This window comes from Narcine bancroftii, chromosome 13 (assembly GCF_036971445.1).
Source record: "Narcine bancroftii isolate sNarBan1 chromosome 13, sNarBan1.hap1, whole genome shotgun sequence".
Classification (NCBI taxonomy): Eukaryota; Metazoa; Chordata; class Chondrichthyes; order Torpediniformes; family Narcinidae; genus Narcine; species Narcine bancroftii.
Window position 1 is genome coordinate 62,934,795 of NC_091481.1, and position 22,913 is coordinate 62,957,707.

The 22,913-nt window shown below is 45.5% G+C and overlaps 1 protein-coding gene across 4 annotated transcripts in view; it reads right to left on the bottom strand.

The window, feature by feature from the left end:
- The window catches only part of LOC138748753 (cytohesin-3-like), a 59,108-nt gene that overhangs the window by 6,909 nt on the left and 29,286 nt on the right, over positions 1-22,913 (bottom strand). For 2 of the 4 annotated variants that reach the window (XM_069909443.1, XM_069909444.1), the window contains 6 exons: positions 20,417-20,483; positions 16,329-16,447; positions 14,206-14,286; positions 11,081-11,193; positions 8,582-8,730; positions 6,420-6,531 (listed from right to left, as the gene is read on the bottom strand). In XM_069909443.1, the coding sequence (XP_069765544.1) occupies positions 6,420-6,531; positions 8,582-8,730; positions 11,081-11,193; positions 14,206-14,286; positions 16,329-16,447; positions 20,417-20,483 (641 nt within the window). Of the gene's footprint in view, positions 1-6,419; positions 6,532-8,581; positions 8,731-11,080; positions 11,194-14,205; positions 14,287-16,328; positions 16,448-20,416; positions 20,484-21,340; positions 21,363-22,913 lie in introns of those variants that run through there. The other 2 variants (XM_069909446.1, XM_069909445.1) reach the window with 2 other exon arrangements.

Consider the following 22,913-nt stretch of genomic DNA (forward strand, 5'->3'; position numbering starts at 1 on the left):
AGACATTGATGAGACCAGAGAAGATTTACTGAAATGTTGCCCAGACTTCTGGAACAGGTTAGGGCTTTATTCCCTAGAGAATGAGGGGAGATTTAATAGAGGTATTTAAAATTATGAAGGGGATAGACAGAGTAAATGGAGTTAGGCCTTGTCCCACTGAGGGTCGGTGAGATACAAACCCGAGGACATGGGTTAAGGGTGAAAGGGGAAAAGTTTAGAGGGAACACGGGGTTGCAAATTCCGGAAAAGCAGAGGACTGGCACAGGGCACCAGAAAATGGGGAGGGACCCCCCCCTCACCTCCCCAGTTTAAGAAGGAGAAGCAGAGGAGATAGACCCATGGGACGGCGACCATGGCAGTGGACCAGCGAGAGGCTCTGCAGCTGAGGAGCGCACAGGCGGCAGGGCTGCTCAAGGCGAGGAACCCACGCGGATTGCGGGAGACTGGCCAAGGGATTTGCACCAGGCTCCACCGCAAAGGGGCACCAGGTATCAGAACCAGGATGTGAGAGGACTCCAGAGGTTTGCGTCTGGAGTTCGGGCTGATGGTGGTCTGGACTGAAGGCCTTGTGGCTACGGGAGCTTTGTCCACGGACACTCGGTGTCTCGGGGTGGGGGGGGGGGGGGGGAGGGACTCTTTTGCTTCTCTTACTCCGACTGTATGACGCGATTTCTGCTGGTGGTGAATCTGTCTGCCTTACAGCGGACTATAGGCAACTTCAAGCAATGTCATACTATATTATATGACAATAAAGGAGTCTTTTTTTAAATTATTTTTTTATTTTTCACACTGTGAACCATATCAACCAAAATATGTACAAACGTTTCTCATTAAATATACACAGTGGCATTTTCTCCCTTTTTTCCCCCCCCTACGCTCCCTCCCCCCTTCCCATCCTCCTCCAAGACCAATAAATATTCAACATATACAATACAATAAAACCATAAAACAATGTCTTCACACAATGAAAAATAAACAAGAACAATGTGTCATCTACTTTTACACACTGAATCAAATTGTTTTGTCTTCTTATCATTTTAGGGGGTGGTGGTCCGAGGCAGGCTCTCCCTGTTATGTTCCATGTATGGTTCCCAAAGTTGTATGAATAATGTGACTTCATTTTTTTAATTATATGTTATTTTTTTCCAATGGAATACATTTATTCATTTCCATGTACCATTGCTGTATTCTCATGTTCTCTTCTATTTTCCAAGTTAACATTATATATTTTTTTTGCTACAGCTAAGGCTATCATAATGAATCTTTTTTTGCGCTTTATCCAATTTGAGGCCTAACTTCTTATATTACTTAGAAGAAAGATCTCTGGATTTTTTGCTATGTTATTTTTTGTGATTTTATTTAATATCTGATTTAGATCTTCCCAAAACGTATTCACTTTCTCACATGCCCAAATAGCATGTAATGTTGTTCCCATTTCCTTCTTTCAGCGAAAACATCTATCTGATAATGTTGGATCCCATTCTTTTAACTTTTGAGGCGTGATATATAACCTGTGTAACCAATTATACTGTATCATGCGTAACCTTGAATTTATTGTATTCTTCATAGTTCCAGAACATAACTTTTCCCATACATCATTTTTTATCTTTATGTTTAAATCCTTTTCCTACTTCTGTTTAGGTCTATAGTTTATTTCATTATTTTCCTTATCTTGCAGCTTAATGTACACGTTCATTCATTTCTATATACCATTGTTGAATTCTCAAGTTATCTTCTAATTTTCATGCTGACATAATACATTTTTTTGCTACAGCTAGAGCTATCATAACAAATCTTTTTTGTGCACCATCCAAATCAATTCCAAATTCTTTGTTTTTTATGTTACTTAGGAGGAAGATCTCTGGATTTTTTGGTATATTGTTTTCTGTAATTCTATTTAATATCTGGTTTAGATCTTCCCAAAATTTTTTCACTTTCTCACATGTCCAGATTGCATGAATTGTTGTTCCCATTTCTTTTTTACAATGAAAACATCTGTCAGATACTGTTGGGTCCCATTTATTTAACTTTTGAGGTGTAATGTATAGCCTGTGTATCCAGTTATATTGTATCATACGTAACCTCGTATTTATTGTATTTCTCATAGTTCCAGAGCATAACTTCTCCCATGTTTCATTCTTTATCTTTGTGTTTAAATCTTGTTCCTATTTTTGTTTAGTTTTACCATTTGTTTCCTCATTCTCCTTTTCTTGCAGTTTAATATACATATTTGTTATAAATTTTTTGATTATCATTGTGTCTGTAATCACATATTCAAAATTACTTCCCTCTGGTAACCTCAGACTGCTTCCTAATTTGTCCTTCAAGTAGGATCTCAGTTGGTAGTATGCCAACACTGTATCGTGAGTTATATTATATTTATCCTTCATTTGTTCAAAGGATAATAATTTATTTCCTGAAAAACAATTTTCTATTCTTTTGATCCCTTTTTTCCCCCATTCATCTATATGTTCTTGGTGGGATGTCCTCCAGTTCTATTACTAATAACAGGGGTGAATGATCAGATAGTAATCTAGCTTTATATTCAGTTTTCCTAACTCTTCCTTGAATATGGGCTGACAACAAAAACATATCAATCCTTGAGTATGTTTTATGTCTACTCGAATAATATGAGTATTCCTTCTCCCTTGGGTGCTGCCTCCTCCATATATCCATGTTTCATTTCCTGCATTGAATTAACCATAAATTTGGCTACTTTATTCTTTTTATTTGTCTTTTGTCCAGTTTTATCCAACATTGGATCCAAATTAAGGTTAAAATCCCCTCCTATCAACATATTTCCTTGTGCTTCTGCAATCTTCAAAAAAATATCCTGCATAAATTTTGATCCTCCTCATTAGGTGCATATATATTGAGCAAATTCCAAAATTCTGAGTATATCTGACAGTTTATCATTACATACCTCCCTGCTGTATCTATTATTTCCTCCTCTATTTTGATTGGTACATTTTTGTTAACTAATATGGCTACACCTCTCACTTTTGAATTATAGGATGCTGCCGCTACGTGTCCTACCCAGTCTCTCTTCAATTTGTTATGTTCCACTTCAGTTAGATGTGTTTCCTGCACAAATGCTATATCTATTTTTTCTTTTTTCAGTAAATTTAATAGCCTCTTTCTTTTAATTTGGTTATGTATTCCATTAATGTTTATAGTCATATAATTCATTGTGGCCATCTTATATCTTGTTTACACCTCTTTTCCGCTTCCTCACCATCTCCACCCCCTTTTTCCCATTATCATCTCTGTTTTCCCTTTTTAAACTCAATGTATGACAACACATTTAAAACATAAAATACTCCAATAATTCCCTTAACCCCAAATGTGTCCCCCCCCCCCCCAACTCTGAGTTGCCCCTTATGCCTTGCCAGGCAACCACAACTCCCCTTTCCATTTGGATTGTGATCTTGCTCGCAAGCGTCAACTGATTTCGCAGTGACGGTTATTCTCTCCCCCCCCCCAATCCCCCCAGAAAACATTTTTTTTCACATATAACAAAGCTCTCCCTTTTTTTTCCCCTTCCTTCCTTCCCCTCTCTTTTCCCTCCTTAGTTCTTTACATGTACATTGTTTTTACATCTTTATATATACTTTATCGCTGTTCTTCATTCTTATTACATCTCTTCATCTCTCCTTCTATCCTGCAAACGCTCTGCAAATTCTTGTGCTTCCTCCAGATCCGAGAACAGTCTGTTTTGCTATTTTTGACTCTTATATTCCAATTGCTTATTATCTTCTCTAACTTTATTCCTTGCCTGTTCCAGTATATTTTCTCTTGTCGTATATCTCAAAAGTTTTACTAAGATGGATCTTGGTTTTTGATGTGTTTGTGGTTTCGGAGCTAATGCTCTGTGTGCCCTTTCTATTTCCATTCATTTCTGTCGTTCCCAGGAGCTTCGGGATCCATCCTTTTATTAATTCCTTCATATCTGTGCTTTCTTCACCCTCCTTCAGGCCCACTATTTTTATGTTGTTTCACCTACTATAATTTTCCAACGTATCAATTTTCTGAGATAACAATTCTTGTGTCTCTTTAATTTTTTTGTCACTTTCTTCCAATTTTTTTCTTGTCATTTACCTCCATTTCTACAGCCATTTCTCATTCTTCCACACTCTCTACTCTTTTCCCTATTTCTGTCATTTACCAGTTCTAACCTTTGCATTTTATCTTCTATTCTTTTAATTGCACTAAATTCTAATGACAACCATTCTTTTAATGCTCTCATTTGTTCTTCAAAAAAGGCTTTATCTATAGTCTGTCCATCTGTTTTACCTTCTATCTCTCTGTGAAGATCTCGGTCCTCTTCTTCCTCTTATTCTGTGTCTGTACCTGTGTTTGTGTCTTCTTCTCTGTATCTGTGTCTCTTCCTGATGAGTTGCTTGTATCACTTTTTTGGGCCACTTCTTGCTGGGCCTCTTGTTGTTGATCCTCCCCTCCTGGGCTGCTCATCTGTTGGGCCTCCTGCTGTTGCTCCTCTTGCCGTTCACCCCGTCAACTTTTTTCCTTGCCTGCTTCCTCACTCCCTCTCCTGCCGCCTTCCTCATCTTCCAGCTGAGAGCCCTGGTGTCGGGCGTCCCTCAGCTGGTTGCGCCATGATTGCCCGCTCCTCGGCTGAGCCCCCCTCCCGTTGGTGTTTTCTTTTACCTTTGATTGCGCACTTTTGTTTGATTCAGAGAGCCAATTTTGCAGTCCACTGGTCGGGGGATCGCGACTCCGTGGGGCTGGCACCAACCTCGGAGGTCGGGCGCTCTTCGCCACCACGGCTCCCTGTTCCTTCGTGCAGGTAAGGCCTTCTTCTTTCTTTTCCGGTGACTTTTCTTCTATTTTTCCCCATTTTTACTTTTTCCTTCTTGGATGCCATCTTCTTTCTCCTCTCTGCAACTTTATCTTCTATTTCTTATACTTTATATTAGTTAAGCTTTGTCTTTTCTTGACTTTTTCTTTTTTTCTGGAGAGGACTGGTTTTACCCGACCGGCCATTACTCCATCACGTGACTCCTCCAACAATAAAGGAGTCTTGAAGTCATGTGGCAGTTATCTTAATCATAGGAGTATGTAGTAAAGATCACTTTGAATACAAGGATTAAAACTTCACAAGAACCCTGTCTCTTTTTCTGCCTGGTAAAGGGAACTTCACTGAAATTTAGATCTTTATTATAAGCGTTGATAGGAAGGAACTTGAGTGGGTTTCGCTAATTCAAGGAAGTGAAATCGAACCACAACAGTCCTGTAGAGCAGCAGTTCTCAACCGGGGGGACCTACCACTCTTGGAGATCACAACACATTCAAGTCAAGGTCTTGCTTTTTTTTCACCTCAATATTTTAAGTTTTTTTGTGTCGTCGGGAGAAGAAAAGTACCGAGGAAACCAGAACTTGACTGCTTCACTGGGAAGGGGGTCTCCATGAACTTCGAGCAGAGCCCTAAGAGACTGCTGTTGAGCTCTGATAATCTGGGACCCTCCATGCTGGTGGGCTACCAGAGTTCACGGGCGATAATACTTGTAGAGTTTTACAGCACAGAAACAGCCCCCCGGTCCACCTTGTCCCATTGTGATGATATTGTCTTCCCAAGCTCTTTGCCTGCATTCCATCAGTATCCTCTAAACCAAAGGTTCTCGACCTTTTTCTTTCCACTCCCATTCCACCTGAAGCAATCCCTTACTAGCCACGGGGCACCTATGCCATAGGTGCTCTATGGTTAGTAAGGGATTATTAAAGGTGGTATGTGAGTGGAAATAAAAAGGTCAAGAATCACTTGCTCTAAACCAATGGTTCTCAACCTTTTTTCTTTCCACTCACATCCCAATTTAAGCAATCCCAAGGCCATTGTATTAGAAAGGGATTGCTTAAGTTGGGATGTGAGTGGGAAGGGAAGGTTGAGAATTACTGCTCTGGACCCAATTGTTACTGAAATATTTTGCTTGAGAAAAATTGTCATTGGCCCATTTCCTTTGGAGTTCTGAAACCATGCACATAACGAGTCAATGAGGGACGACTAAAATAGTGGTTTCCAAACCATAAACAATAAGCAATCCCTTACTAATCACAGAGCACCGATGCCACAGGGATTACTTAAAGTGGATGTGAGTGGAAAGAAAAAGTTTGAGAACCACTGACCTAACCTTTCCTATCGAAGTAAATGTCTTGTAAATGTTAGGATTATCCCCAAACCCTCCAGTCCTGGCAAATCTCTGTGAACCTTTTCCGCATCCTTTCCGACTGAATGACATCCCTCCTGCAATTTCTTTGCGGCGTTGCTGTGCTCCTGATATGAAAGGCCACCCCACACCACCAGTCCATTTGCCCCTCCATCCTTCCACCAACTGCGGGTAGCCCACCACCACCACCACTAGAGGGCGGTCCATTCCCCCTCCACCCCTCACCACTCCCCACCTTACCCAGTTTAGAAAGCCATCCTTCCCGGTCAGGGTTGAAAAACGTGTGAGTTAGGTCATTCCCATCATCCTCTGGGATTTTAAAAGGCTCGTTTTTAATGCTCTCATACAAGTTCTGTGTTGGAAGAATCAATAAAAGGGGAACTTTAAATCTAGGTTTTAATGAATTAGAAGTTCTTCCCAGCTGATGCTAAATTCTGATTTCCCTAGTACTAAAAACCCTCTCCGGGCAGAAAATCTTGACCTTGGAGGGGTGCAGCACAAATCCAACAGAACTGGTTATGAAAGCAGAGCATTCGACATTGATCCACAATATTTTGCAGGGAGATCAATGTGTTAAGATTTATTATTGTCAAGATGCAGTAGAAAGCTTGGAGCTACAAAAGTGCTGGAGATGCTCAGGAGGTCATGCAGCGTCTATAGAAGGTAAAGAGCAACCAACGTTTCGGGCCTGAGCCCTTCGTTGGGAGATGTCGTGTGGACTGCGGAGGCTCGTGTGACCTCTGCTTGGAACCTAGTCAGAACTCACCTCACTTGCCAATCAAGATCAAGCCCCACCCACTGTTTAGCGCTCACCTGGTCGTGGGCCCCTTTAATTCTGGATACCTGGGCCAGTCTCTCCAGCCGTTGGCATGCATGAGCCGTCTGCCTCTTTCTTTTTCTGGGATGAACCCAAGTTCCATTCCAAGTTGGCAACCGTGGGCAATGCTGGAGAGTCGTTGGTAAAGGGTTGGGAGCTGTGGTGTTGTCTAGAAATCACTGCACTGTGTCAATGGGTGGAGGTGAGGCAGACATCGTCTAGTACCATCTTATTGATTTTTCAAAAAAATGTAGACATGCAGCATGGCGACAGGCCATTTCGGCCCACAAGTCCGTGCCGCCCAATTTAACCTACAAACTGTGGGCGGAAACAGGAGCCCCAGGGGAAAACCTACACAAGCAAAGGGAGAACGTACAAACTCCTTCCAGACAGCGTGGGATTCGAAACCAGGACTCGATCACTGGCGCTGTAAAAGTGTTGCGCCAAGCACAACACCAACCATGCAGCCCTTAATTAGTGTAAAATTATCTATCCGTGATTGGGTGCGAGTGCATCATACTTTCCGGTGAGGGAGAGAGAAAGTTTGTGTGTGTGTTCTCCCTGATACGACTCCCCTACATGTATGTGTAAGTAAAGATGACAGCTTAGCTAGCCTGTGTTCAAACCCTTTGGGACCCGTTGAACCTGTTTATCCACACACAAGGTGTAAACAAAAAGCAGACAGGCTGAAGAAAAAGGAGGGGAGAGGAGGGAGGAAGGGACAGACCAACAGGTTGATTTGGACTGGGGGGGGGATGGGTGGAAGAGATCATTGTGGAGGCCTGGAAACTGCAAGGCACATGGAGGAAATTAGCAAGGAAGGACAGTTAGTTGTGGGAGTGAGTCCGGGTGACTAGAGCTCGAGAGCAGCAGGGAGAATGGAAGGGGAGCAGTGAGGGAGACTCTCACAGAGCTCCCTTCAAAGAGAGGAGAACCTCAGGGCAGGCATCCCTTGAAGAGACTTCAGAGTGGAGTGGCTGAGTGGGGGAGGAAAGTTTGCAGGCACTGGGATTGTGGTGCAATACACAAAAACGAAGGAGAAACTCAGCAGGCCACGCAAGTAAAGCTTTTTTTTACGCTAGTGAAGACTCACTACCTTGCGAGAGAGAAAAATAAAGGCAGTCCCTTCTGAGGCAGCGAGGGTCGGGGGGGAATGTTGCTGCCTCCGCTGACCCCGTTACTGACACCTCCTGCTCTCCAGCCCATCCCCTTGGCCCCTGATCTCGAGTGTCTGAAGTCACCGCGGTCTGCAGCCTGCTCTTCACCACACCTCCTCAACGGCTGGTCCCAAGGTCCATTAAGGCCAACTCCCGCACCCAGGCACGTTCCGCAGATCAGGACCATTTCCCGCGTTAAGGTTCCCAGCCACCATAGGAAATACCTTTTGCAAATTCAAGCAATGATCCTGTTTCTCGAGTCATTCCCCCCAATTTCTTAATGACTTAGGAGGACGTTCAACCCATTGGAACTAGACTAGCTCTCAAAACAAACCAATAAATCCCATCCCCCATTTAAATCCAACGTTAACATTCCCGCGGGGAAGCACCAGTGGCAGCCAATGTTTACTTTGACCCAGAGCGCCCACCTTGAGTAGTTTTGGTGGGAGATCTCCTCCATTGTTGATTCCACGATTCATTGCCACAAACCGCTCCAGGGTTGGTTTCTCCTTAACATTGGGGTTGTGTAGACTTGTGTTCAACATAATGATTGCAAATGAGAGCACGTAGCAGGTATCTACAAGGAGAGGTTCATTGCCAATGAGTTTCTGAGAAACCGCACTAACCAGGTAAAGCAATACTGCTGAGCTAACGAAAACGCCAAGCGTTTCAATCCAATCCAGAAGCAAGTTTTAACCCCGCAGGTGCCAGCGTTGACTCAATGAGAAGCAGGCTCAATTCCAAGTCAGAAATTGCTAAAACAACTCCCTGTGACCCTTCTATTTATTTAAATTTAATTTTAAATTTAGACATTCAGCATTGGCCGCCCAATTTAAACCCAATTAACCTGAATGGTGGGAGGAAACCGGACTCCCCTCCTCCAGGGAAAACCCACGCAGACATGGGAGAAGGTACAAACTCCTTACAGATAGGGCAGGATTCGAACCCCAGTCCTAATCGGTGGCTCTTTAACAGCTTTGGAATAACCGCTACGCCAATCGTGCTGTATAATAACATCTGTTTTTAATAAATGTGTAGTATTCTGTGTAGATGTATCATTTGTCTCTAGGTGTGTTAGATCTGTATGTGTGTTTGCACCGTGCTCTGGAGAACGCTGTTTTGTCAGGTTGTACTGTTACAATCGGTGATTAAAACACGATAGTCTGCAGACATCGTGGTTGGAGTGAAAACACGATGCTGGAGAAACCCAGCAGGGTCAAACAGTGTCCTTTAGCAAAGATAAAGATACAGAACCAATGTTTCGATGTAGGCAGGCGCCAGAGCAAAATGGGGGGGGGGGGGGTGGTTGGGAGCACGGGTGCACAGGCAGGAGGTAATAAGTGGAGAAGGGAGGCAGGGAACAGCAGCGAACAGGGGGAGGAGGGATGGCTCTGTAAATGGAGAGGGAAAGGGGTGGAGAGCGGGAGGAAAGAAGACAGAGGGGTGGGGAAGGGAGGGAGAATGGGGAGTGGGCCAGCAGAAACCGGTGAAGTTGATGTTGATGCCGTCTGGTTAATGCGCAGACGGAAAATTAAGTTTTGCTCCTCTAATTTTCAGATGGTCTTGGTTGGAACAATATTAGCAATGTTGATTGAAGTTTGAATATCGGCTTGTTTTTCACGGGTTATTTTTTAAATTCACCTGTTTGAGGCACCCTGGCTTATTGTGCCAGTGGGGGAGTGTACCCCCCTCTCTCTCTGTGCTGCACTAAAGCATCAACCTGCATTTTGGTTCGATAATCTGGAGAATCGTTGTCAAGTTTTAGAATGATGTTTATTATTCTTCCACAATTTTCAGGTTCAAGTTTACGATCAACGCTGGAGAAACTCAGCAGGTCAAACGGTGTATTTTATGTAGCAAAGATAAAGGTGCATAACCAACATTTTGGGCTTGATCTGCAGACTCTCGTGGATTACTCCTCTGGGCTCCTGAATGATCCCCCATGCTGTCCTTGTAGGGTGTTAATTCATCTTTATCTTCCTTCCCCCCCCCCCCCCCACCCCATGTATTTAATGGTGCTGCTACTTTTTATAACTTTGTGCATGTTAGAGTTAACCTATTAGACTGCTCTCAGAAGAACCCATCTCACTGCTCTCGGTATAATGCAGGGGTGGCCAAACCACACTCGGCTCTTTAACATGAATGAGTGGCTCGCGGTGGGGGGGTGGGGTACGTTTGGCCGTGTAGTGTTAGTTGGCGTGGCTGGCGATGATGGCGCGTGTAGCTGGCAGTGAATTTAGCGGAGTGTAAGTGTGATCCAGGCCACCCGCCCATCTGGAGCTCCTGACGCCCCAGCCTCCGTCTCTCGCCTAGCCCCCGGCCTCCCGCCCATCTGAGCTCCTGACGCCCCAAACAACGCAGGTACTTACCGAGGTCAAAGGTAGTATTGTGTGTAATAGTTGACCCCTAAATTTTAACCTAAAAATTGGTCTGTGATTATTACATGAGTGTATACAGTATGTGTACATCTGGTTATTGAAACTAAAATAGTTTAAAAATTGCATACATGAATAAATATTGTTACCTACATGTATTTTCTGAATATACTAAATGTTTGAAACAAAATATGCATGTTAGGGTAAAAACATGTATGCAATATTTTTTTCATCTTGCAACTCTCAAACATCTGTAGTTTATCATATATGGCTCTCACATTAAGCAAGTGTGTCTGCCCTAGTATGATGTGACAACTTAAAATGCAAAACATTTTGCGATACTCCTGATCATTTTTTTTTCGCTCTGAGCACAAAGTGGCAAATGAACAAAAATCTCAAAACAGATGCTCTTAGGGACTACCCCTGTTGTGACAGCTGATTGGAAATGTTGACACTGCAAAAATAATGGGAAGGGTGTTTTGAAGAGCTAACCAGTCTGTGCAAGAGTTTTTAATCCACAAATACCTTCCTTTGCAACCAACAGATACCTACCGGTTGATTGAAAAACATCCTGGTTGCACTGGCAATATCTCGTTGCGAAAGCTTCCATCATCCTGTCGATCTTCTGAGCTTCTCCCGGCAATCGGAAGCTCCACAGGAACTGCCTGTGAGTTGGGGTCAAAAGGCGGGCGTGTCAGTATGGCGAGTGCAACGCCGATGGAGGCAAGGGTTGGGCGAGAGGGGGTGTTGTAAGCCATGCAACTCTTGAGATGGCAATGCTGAGGAAAGTACAGCATCTGGCACGTCCAGGGATCCGTCAATGCCGGAGAAGTGAATATTGAGATTGGTCAACTACTGGCGAGGCACGCCAATTTTAAACCCGAATTTTTTAACCTATTTATTTGCTGCGATTTTTAAAAAAAAAATTATTTTGCTGGTTGCTTAAATTCCGGGTAACGGGGTTTTACTGTATATTTAATTTGGACAGAGGTGCACCAAAGAAAAGGTACAAGGACTGCCTAAAGAAATCTCTTGGTGCCTGCCACATTGACCACCGCCAGTGGGCTGATAACGCCTCAAACCGTGCATCTTGGCGCCTCACAGTTTGGCGGGCAGCAACCTCCTTTGAAGAAGACCGCAGAGCCCACCTCACTGACAAAAGGCAAAGGAGGAAAAACCCAACACCCAACCCCAACCAACCAATTTTCCCTTGCAACCGCTGCAATCGTGTCTGCCTGTCCCGCATCGGACTTGTCAGCCACAAACGAGCCTGCAGCTGACGTGGACTTTTTACCCCCTCCATAAATCTTCGTCCGCGAAGCCAAGCCAAAGAAGAAAGAATTTGGACCCAAACCATGGAAAAGTTGGTCTCAAATGAAATTTAGAACCCTTAGGCCACCGTAATAAGACCGATCACTAGGCCACGGGTTTTATTTTACCGTCCCTCCCTCTTTATCGATTTTCTTCTAAGGCCTAAATGTCCCAAAGTTTGCTTTCCCCTGATAAGTATGTTTTTGTGCGGTCGCAAGATGTGGGGCCAACATTTATTGGCCACTCCTAATTGCCCCTTGTGGAAAAGTTGGTGGGCCTCCTTTGAGGACCACAACAGGCACACTCCCGCGGTATCTCTGAGATGGCCCAACATGTGTGCCTCAAGAAGGTGCCCACCAACTCCTTCTCCAGGCGATTAATGGAAAGGCCGCCCACATTTTGCGAAATGAAGAAATGTCTTTAAGTCGGCCATAGAAAACAGTTACCGGTTCCAATGAAGAAGAGAACAGGTTTGACTGACACTGGGACCATTCCTGGTTGGTTGGTTTATCAGAGAATATAGTGATGGAACTACTTGACTAACAACCTGGAAACTATGCTGATGTTAGAGGATGGACAAATTAAGGTGGGAGCTGTAGTTATTTTGTAATGTTCCATGGAGAGGAACCATTCTGACTGGTTGCATCACTGTCTGGTATGGAGGTGCCAATGCACAGGACAGGAAAAAGTGACAGAAATTTGTGAACTCAGCCAGCGTCATGATGGGAATTAGACCACTACATTAAGGAGGTCTCAAGAAAGCAGCCTCATCAATGATCCTTACCACCCAGGCCATGCCTTCTCCATACTGCTACCATCAGGAAAGACATAGAACAGTACAGCACGGTACAGGCCCTTCACCCTTGATGTTATGCCGACCTATATATTCCTACCAAAAAGTACTAAACCCTTCCTACCTCGTAACCCTCTATTTTTCTTCCATCCATGCGCCTGTCTAAAAGACTCTTCAATGCCCCTAATGTTTCAGCCTCCACCATCGCCCAGCAAGGCATTTCAAGCACCCACAACTCTTTCTGGAGAAAAATAAAACTTTCCCCTGATACCTCCCCTAAACGTTCCACCCTTTACTTTGTAGAGATGTCCCTGGTGTTGGCTATTCCTGCCCTGGGAAAAAGATGCTGCCTGTCCATCTTACCTCTGCCGCTCAGAATTTTGTAGACACCTCTATTAAGTGTCCTTTCATCATTTTTCACTCCAAAGAGAAAAGTCCCGGCTCTGCTAACCTTGCCTTATAAGTCTTATTTCCCCATCCAAGCAACTTTCTGGTAAATCTCCTCTGCACCCTCTCCATTGCCTCCTCATCCTTCCTGTCATGGGGTGACCAGAATGGAGCACAGTACTCCAACCGTGATCTCTCCAGAGATTTGTAGAGTTGCAACATGACCTCTTGAAGGAGGTCCAAGGGCCTAAAGGTGAACATCCAATGGCACAAAAACAGCTTTTTTTAAAAACAAAATTATTAATTTAGTCATACAGCACAGTAACAGGCATTTTCGGCCCACGTGTCTGCGCTGCCCAGTTTACACCCAATTAACTCACACCCCCAGTACGTTTCGAACAGTAGGAGGAAACCTGCTTCCCCTACTCCTTCTGAAGGGTCCATGAGCCACAGACACTAAATTCACTTTTCTCTTTCTGCACTAATTTGTATTTTTTTTAAAACAGCATATTTACAGAAGTGTAATTTATAGCAATGTTTGCGCCTGTAATGCATGGTAACGCTGCCACAAAACAATGAAGTTCATGACACGTGTGCATGGCAATAAATTTTGATTCTGATGATCAATTAATTCAGTACACCACCAGTCCACGCCCCCCCCCCCCCCCCACCCCACTCCACCTTGGTGGTAGATTCTCTGAAGCAATAGGAATCGTCTCCTTAGTCCCAATAAAAATAGTTGGCGGGTTGGGGGTTGAAGAAGAAAGGATGAGAGAACATTAAAACAGCCAAGACCATAATATCTAGGGACAGAATCACACTTCTCAAGTCTCCTCTGCCATTCAAAAGATGGCAGGTGGATTTTTCCTTTCAACCCCAGAGAGAGAGAACTGGATTGGAGCCGTGGCCATCCACCACTTCCAATGTTGGGTGTAGAAAGTTCAATGATACACCAAAGCCTGCAGACTGTAATAAACTCCAGCTTCTCTTGCAGCATCCATTGGAGGTAAAAAAGTACATTACTGATGTCAAAAGTAGGGACGTTTAAAAATAAAAGCTAATGGAAAACTGGTGTTAATGCTACCCGGTAGAAGGGTGCCCAGGTGGAAGATGTGGTGGTGGTCCTCCAATTTTGCGGGTGGTCTCAGTCTGGCATGAGATGAGTGCAGGAAATGCATGTTCTTACCTTAATGCCTGAACCAGGTTGAGGTCCACAAACTCGTGAAGTTCCACAAAGGATTGCAGAATCCTAACGTTCAATAGTTCTCTGAGAGAGGAAGAGAAAAATAAAGACTTGCTTATGGTGGGTTGAAGACCTGAATGGACCCATTATCATGGGGTGGCAAGGTTGGCGTAGCCGTTAGTGCCGCACCTTACAGCATCGGCAATCGGGACCGGTGTTTGATTCCTGTGCTGTCTATAAGGATTTTGTGTGTTCTCCTTGTGTCTGGGTGGGTTTTCTCTGGGGGTTCCCGTTTCCTCCTTCCCTTCAAAAAAACATACTGGGTGCAAATTAATTTTGGCGGCACGGACTTGTAGGACCGAATTGGCCTGTTACCATGCTGTATGTCTAAATTTAAAATTTTAATTAAAGTTTAAACATGATGCCTACAATATGTTGCATGCGACCGATAAAAGAAAACCTGCAAAAGAAGTGTCACTGGCTGAGCTGATGGGAATTTGTTTCCCACCCCGTCCAAGTTGCATGACATCCATGTTCACTTCATGGGACTGGGCTTAGAAAGTACAAGCCGAGCAGCGAGAGGAGGCCAGGCATTGGGCGACCATTGGCGGTGGTGCGGGGAAGCCCAATCTGACAGGGCAGACAACGGCAGTCATCCTGATGGGGAGGTGGGCAAGCAGTGAAGGTCATCTGGAATGTACAAACGTGCTGCTGGAGAAACCTGGCAGGTCGCATAACCTCCTCAGGAAACAAAAGGGTCATCGGCATTTCAGGCCCGAGCCCTACGACGAGGTACGAGTTAAAAGAAGGCGGGGGGAGGAGAGGTGGGAGGAAGAGACAGATCTTGCAGCGTCCATTTTAAAATTTTGACGTAGCCCTTCTAGCCCTCGAGCCCGCGCCATCCAAAATCCCAATTAACCTACAACAGCCCCCCCCCCCATATGATTTTTGAAAGGTGAGAGGAAACTGACGTGGGGAGAACGTGCAAACCCCTTAGAGACAGCGCCGGGTTCGAACCCCAGGTCACCGGCCCTGCTGCCCAACCAGAGTTTCAGGCCTGAGCAAAAAAGGCAGGGAGATGCCTGAATCAAAAGGCTTGGGTGGGGCGGGAGGGGGGGGGGGAAGGTGGAAGGAAGAAAGGACAGTCTAATGGACATTGGGTTTGGATGGGACGCAGGACGCAGGAGGTCCACGTGGACATGGAAGTGAGTCAGGGTAGAGCTTGATCCGGGGTTACAACTGAAATGATGATGATTGTTTAAATTGGAGATGGAAGCTTGTGGAATCCTCTCCCACGATGACCGAATACATACAAGAAGTAGAGGCGCTCCTCAACCTACGAAGGGGTTGCGTTCTGGCAAGTCCGTCATAAGTTTAAAAAGAGCACCACGCTGACCATTTTTTATAATTAAATTTTGAATCCCTTTATTCCACACATATACTCCTGAAAGCACACTGTGGGCTTGAAGAACGATTGAAGCCTTGACCTAGATCACGAGAGAGTAGTGTACCACTTATCGGAAGTGCGGGAACAGATTGGAATTCTAAATCAAATCCTTGCAACTTCAAGAAATCGTAAGTTGGACTGTCATAGGTAGGGGAGCACCGGTATAACCATATAACAATTACAGTATGGAAACAGGCCGTCTCGGCCCCTCTAGTCTGCTCCGATTTAAGTGATCTCCTCTAGTTCCACCCACCTGCTCCCTGTCCATAACCCTCCAATCCCCTCACATCTAACCTTCTCTTAAATTGACTCTGCTGCAACCACCCCTTCCGGAAGGTCATTCCACTCAGCCACCTCTCTGAGTGAAAAGGTTTCCCCTCATGTTACTTCTAAACTTTTGCCCCCTAACCCTTAACTTATGACCCCTCATTCCAATCTCACCAACCCTCAAGGGGAAGAGCCTATTCACATCTACTCTAACTATCCCTCTCATTATTTATGGATGTAGAAAGGTTTCTGTAGAAGGTATCAAGTTGCACGGGGAAGAAGCAGGACTGTGGTGTAGTGCATTGACTGCGATCCTATTGAATGGTGGTAAGTCTCCAAGAGCCTTCTCAGAACCTCCACGCCTTTGGTGTTGAGCAGAATTCTATCATTGGACATGGGATTTGCATCTCACCTCCCTCCAAGGTAGTCTCCAATGGCCGTTTTGTGCAGACCTTCCCCTTTGTGCAGGAAATTGGCAATGTCTTCTTCATTCTGACACAACAATTTGTTCTGTATTAGGAACTCTATACCCTGCCAACAAAATTCACAAGGATTTAGCATCCGTGCAAGGCAAATAGCCTCAAATACATTTCAATATCATCAATAATGTAACATCAGTAACATTATTTTGCAATAATAGAAGTTTGTTTTTGACATGTTTAATGCTGTTAAAAAATGTAGCACTGGAGGTACTGGAATGGGCGATCAAGAGTTTGGCAAAAGAGAGAGGTTTTAAGCATGGTCTGGTGAAAAGAAGATGACAAAGGTTTAACTAATTAAATACAAGGTTCATAGCTAAAAGGACAGAAGATTTGCAAGAAGGGTGGAGCTTCATAAAACGAACGTCCATTATACCTGACATAGGACCTGGGTCCGAAACCTTGGCTACCCTTTGCGTCCTATAGATGTTGCTGAGTTCCTCCAGTCAGTTTGTGTTCAAACATTTAATAATGGATTCTCATATCTACCCAAGATGGTTTATCTCTCTAATGTCTTCCATCTGATAAGAATATCACTCTGACCCATTCCTTTCTCTCTCCCACCATTTCCAATGGTTCCCAAACTCCAGAATATCCTCTCCAAAGCTCTTCACCTTTCCTTCTTCCTTACAGGTGCTATATAAATATGTAATTGTTTTTGTTGTAAAACCCAGAGAGTTAATTGTCAGATTTATACCGGATATATGGTGGTGTAAAAGTTGAGTTTTTAAGACCATTTTTACTGCTAAATTTCTGGGGTCAACTATTACACAGAGACTGCTTTTGACCATGCTCAGTACCTGCTTTGGGAATTCTGATGGGTGGCCAGGACGGAGTGGAAAGTCCCCGCGTTCGTGGGGTTGGGAGCTCCGATGGGCAGGCATCCGGGACTGAGTGACAAGTCGGCGTCTGGCACTCCGGTGGGTGGGCAGCCGTGGCCTGGGAGAGCGTCCGCAGACATGGAGTTGGAACCTCCGAGCGGTGGACGGCTGGGGCCAAAAAGGCAGGGGTGGGGGTCAACTTTTACATGGTATCGGCTTTGACATAGGTATTTGCAGTAATTACAATTTGCAAATGTGCCAAAGTAGCACACTTTGAATTGCCACAGTTCGCCATGAGCCGGAAAAAGAGACAATAATTATATAAGGATTAATAAATAAATGTTTACAGTTGCAGTTAGTGCTAAAAGAAAGAATGTTTCAATACAGCAGACAGATCATTTAGTTGAGTGGAAGATAATAGTCTGCAGACTCTGTGATTGTAGTCTTCTTCTTTGGCTTGGCTTCGCGGACGAAGATTTATGGAGGGGGTAAAAAGTCCACGTCAGCTGCAGGCTCGTTTGTGGCTGACCAGTCCGATGCGGGACAGGCAGACACGATTGCAGCGGTTGCAAGGGAAAATTGGTTGGTTGGGGTTGGGTGTTGGGTTTTTCCTCCTTTGCCTTTTGTCAGTGAGGTGGGCTCTGCGGTCTTCTTCAAAGGAGGCTGCTGCCCGCCAAACTGTGAGGCGCCAAGATGCACGGTTTGAGGCGTTATCAGCCCACTGGCGGTGGTCAATGTGGCAGGCACCAAGAGATTTCTTTAGGCAGTCCTTGTACCTTTTCTTTGGTGCACCTCTGTCACGGTGGCCAGTGGAGAGCTCGCCATATAATACGATCTTGGGAAGGCGATGGTCCTCCATTCTGGAGACGTGACCCATCCAGCGCAGCTGGATCTTCAGCAGCGTGGACTCGATGCTGTCGACCTCTGCCATCTCGAGTACCTCGACGTTAGGGGTGTGAGCGCTCCAATGGATGTTGAGGATGGAGCGGAGACAACGCTGGTGGAAGCGTTCTAGGAGCCGTAGGTGGTGCCGGTAGAGGACCCATGATTCGGAGCCGAACAGGAGTGTGGGTATGACAACGGCTCTGTATACGCTTATCTTTGTGAGGTTTTTCAGTTGGTTGTTTTTCCAGACTCTTTTGTGTAGTCTTCCAAAGGCGCTATTTGCCTTGGCGAGTCTGTTGTCTATCTCATTGTCGATCCTTGCATCTGATGAAATGGTGCAGCCGAGATAGGTAAACTGGTTGACCGTTTTGAGTTTTGTGTGCCCGATGGAGATGTGGGGGGGCTGGTAGTCATGGTGGGGAGCTGGCTGATGGAGGACCTCAGTTTTCTTCAGGCTGACTTCCAGGCCAAACATTTTGGCAGTTTCCGCAAAGCAGGACGTCAAGCGCTGAAGAGCTGGCTCTGAATGGGCAACTAAAGCGGCATCATCTGCAAAGAGTAGTTCACGGACAAGTTTCTCTTGTGTCTTGGTGTGAGCTTGCAGGCGCCTCAGATTGAAGAGACTGCCATCCGTGCGGTACCGGATGTAAACAGCGTCTTCATTGTTGGGGTCTTTCATGGCTTGGTTCAGCATCATGCTGAAGAAGATTGAAAAGAAGGTTGGTGCGAGAACACAGCCTTGCTTCACGCCATTGTTAATGGAGAAGGGTTCAGAGAGCTCATTGCTGTATCTGACCCGACCTTGTTCCTCAACATGGTGATTGTAGTAAACACACAGTAAATGCTGGAGGATCTCAGCCAGACTCGCAGCGTCCATAGGAAGTAAAGATATATTACTGACGTTTCGGGCCTGAGACCTTTTTCTGGAAACGTCAATTTTAGATCATTTGGTGGTCCTGGAATAGTTCGTAGAATCTTTCATTGTAACCCTTTTTGCTGCAGAATTAAAGAGAACATTATTTTCCTCCTTCACTGCTCAGTTGATCTAGAGAGCAAAAGCTAATAAACGTAGCAGCATAACTAGGTCATTCCATCCCACAAACCTCATATGTTTTTCTGTTAGATAATGGTAGATCTCTGACTCAACTCTATTTGTTCGCCATGACGTAGGACCCATAGAACCATGTTAACCCCAGCACCCAGATCCGTCCACTCTTTCCATGAGGAAGTGCTTTCTGAACACAAATCTTAAGGCTATGCTTCAGTTGCATGAGGGTGGACACACAGAGTCTTTTGCCCAGAGTGGGGGAATGGGTTTCAAGAGGATGCAGGTTTAAGGTGAGAGGTTACGTGTTTAAACACAGGGGCTGATGGGGACTTTGGGGCTGCCGATGGGGAATGGGGACCTCGGTATATAGTACTTTTAATACAAAATATGAATTTGTACAGTAGTTTTAATAAAGTTTTGTTTTAATTTGGTCACAATCGGGTGGACGTAACTTGCGTAGGTTGGAAGTTGAGGACTTCCTGTATACTTTATTAGCTAAAATGCTCACGACTCATAGAGGCATCTTTTTAGAATCTACTCCTAATTGCAACAACTTGTCTCCAACTCCCACTAGTGGCTAGGATTATCACCAGCACTCTATCATTACAGTAGCTCGCCTATTAACTGTCTGTCGTCCATAAATGCCTGTGTTGGATTACTCCCCAATCTTAACGCTCTAAGGAAGGGCAATCTTTGGAAGCTTCATTCTCCAATCGAACAATTTACATAGTGACCCTTGGGCGAGTCTCTAACTTCTCTTTCTCCAGTCATAAGAGGTGCTGGGCAATTTCTGCTCTTGGTGAATCTTTGTCTGCCTTGTGTTAGAGACTAACAGAGATTTTGTGTAATATCAAACTTTCAGTTTTATTAGATGTCAATAAAATAATCTTGAAACAAATCTTTTATCTCCTGTGACAGCAAAGTGCAGATGAACGTCGTCTTTGCAGACACAAACTTGTCGACTGAAGGCTATATTTAAGGGAACACAAACTTCCTTCTATAGAGCATATTTCTTTGTTTCTGTAATGGGATGCAGAAAAGTAGGAAGTAAAAGTTCTAATCGCTATAGGACCGGAAGGCATAGGAGCAGAAATAGGCCATTTCTAAATTACACATCAAAATATTAATCTCATTCATTATCATATTTGAAGCGATGTCTGTGGTGCGGAAACTGAGAGACTGGAGATTTTAGGAGATAATTGAGAGGAGGTGGGAAAATGAGTTGTTGGAGAGAACTGAAAAGACCTCGGGAGGTCAGAGTTGGTACCTTTTGGGGATCCATGTTGAATTTTTTCCTGCCCATTGCCATCAGCTTGTTCCTTTCTGCAATTTTGCTAAATGGAACAAAGGAAAATTTTAATAATGTTGTAGCGTGCACGCTACGTGAAGCATGGTGTAAGAACAACGCATGTGCGCACTCGAGTCGAGGTCAATTTATTCCCGCCGCCGCTGCCCGCTGTTTCCCGCCATGCGGGAGATCATGCGGGGTGACAGCTGTTGGTCCCTGGGGGCCCCTCGCGATCGCCAGCCATTTTGTCAGCCGGGTTGCGACTCGGTTTTGCGGGCCGCTACAGCTGTGGAGGGGCTAGGATACCCAGTCTTTCCCTCACCATGGGGGTTTTTGGATCCTTGGCAGCAGCCAATAACTCCCCCGCGATTACCAAGGGCAACGCCATAAGCCATTTCTGCTGCAGAGGCATGGTGCATATCCCCATAAGGACCCGAGACAGTTCATCCACCCAGTTGTGGCCCTTGAGCCGGGGCATCAGGGCTGCTTTTAACTGACTGTGAAACGTTCCATTGGTCTGCAGATGATATGCCGTGGTGTGGTGGAGTTGGGTTCCCAACAGTTTGGCCAGCCCCGCCCAGAACCCCAAAGTAAACTGGGCTCCCCTGTCGAAGGTGAAATGTTCCAGGTCTCCGAACCTGGACACCCAGCTGTTGATTATTGCCCTGGCACAGGTTTCCATGGACATGTCAGCCATTGGGACTGCCTCCAACCACTTCGTGCAGTTGTCAACCATAGTGAGGAGGTATCTCGCCCCACGGGAAACCAGTAGTGGCCCCACAATGTTAGCATGGACGTGGCTGAACCTACGCCACTCTGACTCAAAAGTCTGGGAGGTCCTTTAGTGTGAGTTTGCACCTTGGGCACATGGCAGAGCGTGCAGGTCCTGGCCCACTAACTGACCTGTTTGTGAAGCTGTCTGAGGTGGACCTTGAGCTCTGAATGCTTGCGGCTGGCAGTAAGGATATCGTCCAGGTAGATGAATGCAAAACAGAGGTCCTGGCCCATTGCGTCCATCAGCCACTGAAAAGTCTGAGCAGCATTCTTAAGCCCGAAGGGCATCCTCATGAATGCGAACAGGCTGAAGGGGGTGATTATGGTGGTTTTGGGAGGAGGCTGTCACGGTGGTCAACCACCGCAACCATTAACGACTGTTGGCCATGGCATCGACGGGCTCCTGCACCCCATTGTGGATGATAATAGCAATATGGCAGGGTAGGGGTTCTACATCCCTCTCCGTCTGCTGTGGCCTTGTCGACGGCTTGTGTCAGAGCTTGGCGATCTGCTTCCCCAAGGTTCCATTTTCTTTCTTCGCTCTCCAGAGCACGTCTGCCCAGGCTGCGGCTTTCCTTGGGTCAGCAAGCAAGAGTCGGATATCCTTGGGCAGCTGCTCCAAGAAAATCTGCTCAAAGAGCAGGCAAGGCCTGTGCCCCTCAGCGAGTGCAAGCATCTCACTCATGAGGGCGAATGGGGCCCTGGCCCCCAAAACCGACCACGTGCAGCAGGCAAGTAGCATGACAGGCTGAAAGTGTGGGTTAGTAGCTCTTTCAGGGCACCATAATTGCCTTGTTCTGGAGGCTGCCGTAGGAAATCGATGGCCCTCACTGCCGTGTCCTGGTCGAGTGAGCTCACTACGCAGTAGTAGCGGGTGCTGTTGGCGGCGATCTGCCTTGTCCTGCTTGAACCACACGTGTGGCTGCGACACCCAGAACGTTGGCAGCTTTTAGAGAGATCAGGTGGAGAGCTGCTTGGCCCGTCATCTTCGGGTCCAACTGCCGGGGTTACCAATGTAGCGTGCGCACTCCACGAAGTGTGGAGTAAGAATGGCACGTGCAAGCAGTCGAGTCGCGGTCGAAGAAGACCGATTTATTGGTCTGCTTATATTCATTCCCTGCCTCTAATGGCAGAAGTGACATCATCAGAACGCCAACCTCCAACTGGCTGGCGTCGCCACCGTCGCCCGCTGTTTCCTGCCATGTGGGAGGTCACGCGAGACAACAGCCGTTGGTCCCTGCGGGGGCCCTCAAGTTCGCTGGCCAGTTTGTGAGCTGCTACAATATAACAAAATTCAATTAATCATGGGTGGTGTAGCGTTTAGTGCCAGACTGTTACTGGGGTTCGAATCCGTCATACAATGTCACATTTAGGGACGGATTTATAAGTAACTGGGGGCATGGAGTTCACTGAGGGGGTAGGCTTTGTTTATCCTTGGGGTACGATCCTCAAACGTATTGTGGTTCATTGGTGGTGTCAACCATTCCAGCATTTATTGTAACTCCCGACTTACCCTGAAACTTGTGTTTCACAGTAAATTATTTACAAAAAAGAAAACAATTCAGTCTTTTCACACCCAGATTGCCAATCATATAAATTCCCATCAACATACATCATTGTTCTCCAAATACCCCATTATCACCTCCGTGACCCCATACCGTTATTCCCCGCTCCGTTGTTTGAGGGACTTCCCCTTAGTCTC